Source organism: Chiloscyllium plagiosum, chromosome 12 (genome assembly GCF_004010195.1).
Source record: "Chiloscyllium plagiosum isolate BGI_BamShark_2017 chromosome 12, ASM401019v2, whole genome shotgun sequence".
NCBI classification, from domain to species: domain Eukaryota; kingdom Metazoa; phylum Chordata; class Chondrichthyes; order Orectolobiformes; family Hemiscylliidae; genus Chiloscyllium; species Chiloscyllium plagiosum.
The window spans coordinates 6,147,029-6,154,400 of NC_057721.1; the positions used below are offsets into that span (position 1 = coordinate 6,147,029).

The 7,372-nt window shown below is 47.0% G+C and overlaps 1 protein-coding gene across 7 annotated transcripts in view; it reads left to right on the forward strand.

The window, feature by feature from the left end:
* The first annotated feature begins 4,112 nt into the window (after positions 1–4,112).
* lrch1 (leucine-rich repeats and calponin homology (CH) domain containing 1) overlaps positions 4,113–7,372 on the forward strand; it is a 177,044-nt gene continuing 173,784 nt past the window's right edge. For 3 of the 7 annotated variants that reach the window (XR_006313114.1, XR_006313117.1, XM_043700368.1), the window contains exon 1: positions 4,114–4,479. Coding sequence is in view for 3 of the 7 variants with exons in the window: in XM_043700368.1 (XP_043556303.1) it covers positions 4,221–4,479 (259 nt within the window). In the remaining 4 variants the exon portion in view is untranslated. Of the gene's footprint in view, positions 4,480–7,372 lie in introns of all 7 variants that reach the window. The other 4 variants (XR_006313116.1, XR_006313115.1, XM_043700370.1 and 1 more) reach the window with 3 other exon arrangements.

A 7,372-nucleotide genomic window follows, 5' to 3' on the forward strand; every position in this document is an offset into this window, starting at 1 on the left:
CTCACACTTATCTATATTAAACTCCATTTGCCATTTCTCGGCCCACTTCTCCAGCTGATCAAGGTCCTGCTGCAATTTCTGATAACCTTCCTCACTCTCCACGATACCGCCTATTTTAGTGTCATCAGCAAACTTACTAATCAGGCCTTGTACATTCTCATCCAAGTCATTGACATCGATAACAAACAGCAACAGGCCCAGCACCAACCCCTGAGGCACTGCACTAGTCACAGGCCTCCAGTCTGACAAACATCCTTCCATTATTACCCTCTGCTTCCTACCACCAAGCTAATTGTGTATCTAATTTGCCAGCTCCCCCTAGATTCTATGCGATCTAATCTTCCAGAGCATTCTTGATGAAGGGCTTATGCCTGAAACATTGATTCTTCTGCTCCTCGAATGCTGCCTGACCTGAAGTGGTTTTCCAGTGCCACACATTTTGACTCTGATCTCCAGCATCCTAACCTTCCAGAGCAGCCTACCATGTGGTACCTTAGCAAAGGCCCTACTGAAATCCATATAGACGATGTCTACTGCCGTGCCCTCATCTGCCTTCCTGGTTGCTTCATCAAAGAAATCTAACAAATTTGTAAGACGTGATCTCCCAAGCACAAAGCCATACTGACTCTTTCCAAATACATGTACACATCTTATCTCTGAGAATTCTCTCAAATAACTTACCTACCGTGGATGTTCGGCTTACAGGTCTATAGTTCCCAGGTTTTTCTTTGCCGTCCTTCGTGAATAAGGACACAATATTCGCTACCCTCCAGTCTTCGAGGCCCTCACCCATGGTTAACGATAAATTGCATCTATTTTTACTTAGAAGGTGCAGGATGTAAGTACAGAATGTGGGAGGGCGGACTGTGTTCTTGAGCAGATTGATTATAAGAAGCAAGAAGGTATTGGAAATTTTAATGGGTTTCGAATTAGATAGAATCCCCTGATCTGGATGAGTGGTATCCCAGATTGCTGTCGGAGATGAAGGAGGAAATAACAGGGTGCCCTAAGCCAAAGTTTTAAAACATCTTTGGCCAAAGAAGATTGGAGGACAACTTACATGGTTCCATTTCACAAGAAAAGTGATGAACCAACGAGTCTCGCATCAATGGTAGGGAAACTGTTGGAGAAAATTCTGAAAGAGAGAGTTAATCTCCATTTAGAGAAGCAAGATTTGATCAGGAATAGTCAGCATGGCTTTGTCGGAGGGAGGTAATGTCTCACACATTTGGTGGAATCTCTCAAGGAGGTGACCAAGTGTTTGCATAAGGGTAAGGCAGTGGTTGTAGAGTATATGGATTTTAGCAAGGCTTTTGACAAGGTTCCACATGGGACGTGAAAACTCATTGGACCCAGGGTGACTTGGCAAGATAGATCCAGACTTGTCTTAGTGATAGGAGACAGAGGGTGGTATTGGAATTTTGTTTTTGTGACTGGAGCCTGGTGTGCAGTGGTGTGACACAGGCATCCATGCTGGGTCCCTAATTGTTTGTAATATTCATAAATGTGGATGGATGTAAGTAGGTTTGTGGATTACCCGAAGATTGGTTAGGTGGTTGACAGTGAGGAGAAAGGTGTTAGGTTACAGAAGGCATAAATGAACTGATCAGATGGGCAGATCAGTGGCAGGTGGAATTTAACCCTGATAAATGTGAGGTGATGCACTTCATCCGAGGACAGGCAAAATCGACGTTTCGGGCAAAAGCCCTTCATCAGGAATAAAAAGGAGTTAAGAAGGCATTTGGGATGCTTACCTTTATTAGTTGATGCATAGATGAGAAGAGCCTGGAGGTCTTGTTGGAGCTCTACAGAATGTCAGTTAGGCTACAGCTGGAGTAATGTCAGCAGATCTGGTCACCGCATTACAGGAAGGATGTAATTGCAGTGGAAAAGATGCAGAGGAGATTCACCAGGATGCTGCCTGCATTGGAGCATTTCAGCGATAAAGAGAGACTGGATAAGCTCAGGCTGTTTCTTTAAGCTGAGAGGGAACCTGATTGTGATGTACACAATTATGAGGGGGCAGGGACAGAGTGAATAGAAAGCTGCTCTTCCCCTTGGTCGAAGGGTCAACAACAAGGCAGGTATAATTTTAAAGTGAAAGGCATTACAGGGAAATTAAGGAAATTATTTTTCACCCAGAGGATGGTGGGAATCTGGAATGCACTGCCTGGGAGATTGGTAGAGGCAGAAAGTTCAAGAAATACTTAGAACTGTCATAACATTCAAGGCCATGAGCTTCATGCAGGAAAGTGAGACGAGTGTGGATGGAGCAGTTTTGGTGATACAGACTTAATGGCCTGAAGGCATGATTCTATAAATTGGGTGAGTGGGGAACAATTTGGCAGGTGGAATTTAATGTAGGAAGACATGTACTTTGGGAGGAGAATCAAAAGGCAGATTATTATTCAAAATGGATGCAACTCTTCCTCCTCTTCCAGGCCGTTGTTAGACTATTGAGTGGATTCTCTAGCCTCAAATAATACTGATCTTGCTAATGTTCATCTCTTTTGTACACCCTGTGCAACGTAACCTGTGTACCTCTAAGTCTTTTGTTCTGTACATCCTTGCTTACTGTACTGTTTGTAAACAAAGCTTTTCACTGTATTTTGGCACAAGTGACAAAAAATAATCAATCCTCACAATTCAAAACGTGAACTCTGCATTCTTCCTGATGCTGTCAGACCTGCTGAGGTTTGCTAGAGATTTCGTTTTTTTTACACTAGTTAATATTTCAAGACTCTTCTCCAGAACTGAAAGGTGTTGGAAATGTTTCTTTTACTTAAAATACTTTTATGTAATTGGTATCAGCCTCTCCCCTGCAGTTCCTCCTCCCCCCAGTGGGTGTCAGTCACTCCCCCTGCAGTTCCTCCTCCCACCCAGTGGGTGTCAGTCACTCCCCCTGCAGTTCCTCCTCCAAAACTAGTCTCCCAAATTGCAGTCCTGTTAGGGATTCTTCTTTGATTAGTTAATATACTGATCACTCGTGTCAATGTGAGTTTAATATAGAGGCACAAAAATACACTAATTATTCTGTTTACACAATGAGATTGTGGTTTCTTAACGACATATTGTGATAAGATTTGACTTTTGGAGGCATTTATCTTCAATTTGTCTAGGAGCTTTGCCAGCAGACCTTTAATGTCCTGGGGAAACCTTATTTAACCCTTTTCTAAAATCCAGAGCCTTGCACACAAGATGTTAAATCATCACCTGATGTTCAACGATATGTACAGACTTCAGGTTATACTACAGTGGCTATTCCAAAGACAAATTAACAGTAAATATCATTGCTATACTTATCCATTAACACTTTCCACCTAACCATTGTTAAAGCCAAACTACAATGATTAAATCTATGCACGCTTGACAAGATTGAGTTGTGAACACATTAAAATGGATAACTTGACACAAAGCTAAGAATAATTTGGTTTAGAAATATAGCCCCCGGTGGGTGTCAGTCTCTCTCCTCTCCCTTCCGCCTGCAGTTCCTCCTCCCCCCGGTGGGTGTCAGTCTCTCTCCTCTCCCTTCCGCCTGCAGTTCCTCCTCCCCCCGGTGGGTGTCAGTCTCTCTCCTCTCCCTTCCGCCTGCAGTTCCTCCTCCCCCCGGTGGGTGTCAGTCTCTCTCCTCTCCCTTCCGCCTGCAGTTCCTCCTCCCCCCGGTGGGTGTCAGTCTCTCTCCTCTCCCTTCCGCCTGCAGTTCCTCCTCCCCCCGGTGGGTGTCAGTCTCTCTCCTCTCCCTTCCGCCTGCAGTTCCTCCTCCCCCCGGTGGGTGTCAGTCTCTCTCCTCTCCCTTCCGCCTGCAGTTCCTCCTCCCCTCGGTGGGTGTCAGTGTCTCCCCCATTTCCCCCTTCCGCCTGCAGTTCCTCCTCCCGCCGGTGAGTGTCAGTCTCTCTCCCCCCCTCCTGCCTGCAGTTCCTCCTCCCGCCGGTGGGTGTCAGTCTCTCTCCTCCCCTCCTGCCTGCAGTTCCTCCTCCCCCCGGTGGGTGTCAGTCTCTCTCCTCTCCCTTCCGCCTGCAGTTCCTCCTCCCCCCGGTGGGTGTCAGTCTCTCTCCTCCCCTCCCGCCTGCAGTTCCTCCCGCTGCCTCCAGGCTGCGCCGCCGCTCCGCCGGCTGCTGGGGTTTCCGCCTCAGTTTGCGGTTGTCCCTCCGGCGGGCGGTACGCAGCGGGAAATGAGCAGCGGCGGATCGGCGGGAGCGGACTGAGCGAGGAGGGTCAGCATGGCGGAGGCGGAGGTTCCAGCTCCGGCTCCGGGTGCGGCTCCGTGCCCGGGCCCCGGGGTCGGGCTGGCGGGCTCCGGCTCCGGCTCCGGCTCCGGCTCCAGCTCCGGGCCGCCAGCGGCGCCGCTCCTTCCCCGCTCCCTGGAGCGGGCCCTGGTGGAGGCGGCAGGCTCCGGCATCCTCGCCCTGAGCGGCCGCAAACTCAAGGAGTTCCCGAGGAGCGCGGCCGCCCTGGACCTCAGCGACACGGTGGAGGCAGGTGGGTAAAAGCAGCCGCTTAACTAGCCGCTAACTAACTTAACTGACATGACCAGCGCAACCTGCCGAGGCCAGGCGCTGTCATAACCTGTCGCTGCCCGAGGAGAGTAAGTTAGTGCGACTAGTTAGTGACAAGTTGGACTTGTTAACTATCAATGTAACTGGTCTTGACCGTTTCTAACTAGTTTAACCAGTGGTACAACCAGTCTAACCATTGCTGGTGTACCCACTCATCCACAATCTATGGTTCCCACTATAACTATCAGTTTAGTTAAAATATAACAGTGGACATTAGTAATGTAACAATCAAAGTAACTAATATAACAATCAAAGTAACTAGTGTAACAAGGGAAGTAACTAGTGTAACAATGTTTGTCGGATTGGATTAAGTGGATGAAAAGTCAGGGATTTTTGTTCACTGACACTTTGCCAGCTTGAACACCAGCTGCAGACGCTGGGCACCCACTGCTTGGCTGCAGCAAAACTTTCCTTCTGAGAAAGCACTGATGGATGTGAAAGATCTGATGGAGTTAGTTAGGTGTTTCCAAGTCAGTGAAGCTGGCCTCTTCGACAGTGTCTCCTTGTAGTCTAAAATGGGGGAAGATGTTGATGTCCCATGCCCCCTCATTGTCGACTAGTTACTGGGATTAGGGATAAATGTGGAGCCAACTGTTTGAGCTTGGGATACAGATGAATGACTCCCTGTTTTGTTACCAGGTTGTGTGTACCATCCCTGCCTGGTAATGTACAGCTGCTGAATAAATTAAAAACTGTATCCACAAAGCTTATCATGTAAAGGATTTATTTTACAGAATGAATCACATTAGCACGAGATTCCTGCTGTCAGTGATTCGTAATGTCCCAAGTGCAATGTGATTGAGGTTCCACCTGTTGTGTGTACAGTGAGGGTCATGCTTTCCAATGTGCTCTGTGTACAGGTCCCTGCTGACCTGTGTGCAGTATAAAATCATGAGGGGCATAGATAAGGTGAATAGACAAGGTTGTTTCCCCAGGGTAAGGGAGTTCAAAACTAGAGGGCATGATTTTAAGGTGAGTGGAGAATGACTTAAAAGGGACCTAAGGGGCAACTTTTTCACGCAGAGGGTGGTTAGTATGTGGAATGAATTGCCAGAAGAAGTGGTAGATGCAGGTACGGTTACAACATTTGAAAGACATTTGGACAGGTACATGAATAGGAAAGGTTTATGGGGACATGGACTAAAGTGCAGTCAAATGGGACTAGTTTAGTTTGGGAAACTTGGTCAACACAGACCAAAGGGTCTGTTTCCGTGCTCTATGACTGTGAATTGTTCAGAGTTGTTACTACATGCAACTGAAGTAGGTGGGACTTGAACCTGGACCCATCTGGTTCTAACTCCCACTGTGTCATGCCCCAATTCTGTATTTTATATGTTTAGAAGGAGGAGGTGGGGCTTGTCATTTCTCTGTTTGGGATCCTGGCGCTGAGACAGCGGATGGTCTGTTTTGTGTATGTCCATTTTAATGAAATTTTACAATTTGTAGTAAAAAGCTGTAGAAGTGAACAGTTCCGTCTGTTTAAAATATTGTCTTGTTGCCGAGCAGCAAGAGTTCAGTGACACAGGGCAGCAGATCAATCCAGGAGGTTGGACAGTCTGCGTGCCGGGAAATGGAGGCAAGGCGGTTAGATTCAGGGAATCGGTGTGTGTTTCAAAGTTTGAGGTAATAGAGTTTAGTTTGCAGTTTCATCTATCTTGGGGCAGATGTGTGAAGGAGAAAACAGTGTTTGCACGGAGTCTGCTGGAAGGAAACCAGTTACAGCTGTCCCATCCTGACTCTGAGCAAGCAACTTGTCTGTAGAGATGATAGTAACCCTTCACTGAGGTTTGAGTAAAGGGTCAAATGAGGAGGACCATATTTTTCTGACATCTGTAACTACGTCTTGCCAACATTTTGTAATGTGTTTTATCATTTTTTTCTTGCCTGATGAATATTATATCCTTCATGTTAGGACTACGCGAGTACCTTATTGTGAATGTGTTCAGTACCTGACCTCCATGTATTAAAAATCAAATTAGAATCCAACAGGCCAGGTTTCTCTCAGGGACCTGACTTAGAGTGATACAGATGTACAGCATGGAAGCAGACTCTTCGGTCCAACCTGTCCACACCGATCAGATATCCCAACCCAATCTAGTCCCACCTGCCAGCACCTGGCCCATATCCCTCCAAACCCTTCCTATTCATATACCCATCCAACTGCCTCTTAAATGGTGCAATTGTACCAGCCTCCTCCACATCCTCTGGCAGCTCATTCCCTGCATGAAAAAGTTGCCCCTTAGGTCTCTTTTATATCTTCACCCTCTCACCCTAAACCTATGCCCTCTAGTTCTGGACTCCCCGATCCCAGGGAAAAGACTTTGTCTATTTATCCTATCCGTGCCCCTCATAATTTTGTAAACCTCTATAAGGTCACCCCTCAGCCTCTGACGTTCCAGGGAAAACAGCCCCAGCCTGTAGCTCAGATCCTCCGTCCCTGGCAAGATCCTTATAAATCTTTTCTGAACCCTTTCAAGTTTCACAACGTCTCTCCAATAGGAAGGAGACCAGAATTGCACGCAATATTCCAACAGTGGCCTAACCGATGTCATGTACAGCCTCAACATGACCTCCAACTCCTGTACTCAATACTCTGACCAATAAAGGAAAGCATACCAAACGCCGCCTTCACTATCCTATCTACCTGTGAATCCACTTTCAGGGAACTATGAACCTGCACTCCAAGGTCTCTCTGTTCAGCAACAGTCCCTAGGACCTTACCATTAAGTGTATAAGTCCTGCTAAGATTTGCTTTCCCAAAATGCAGCACTTCGCATTTATCTGAATTGAACTCCATCTGCCACTTCTCAGCCCAT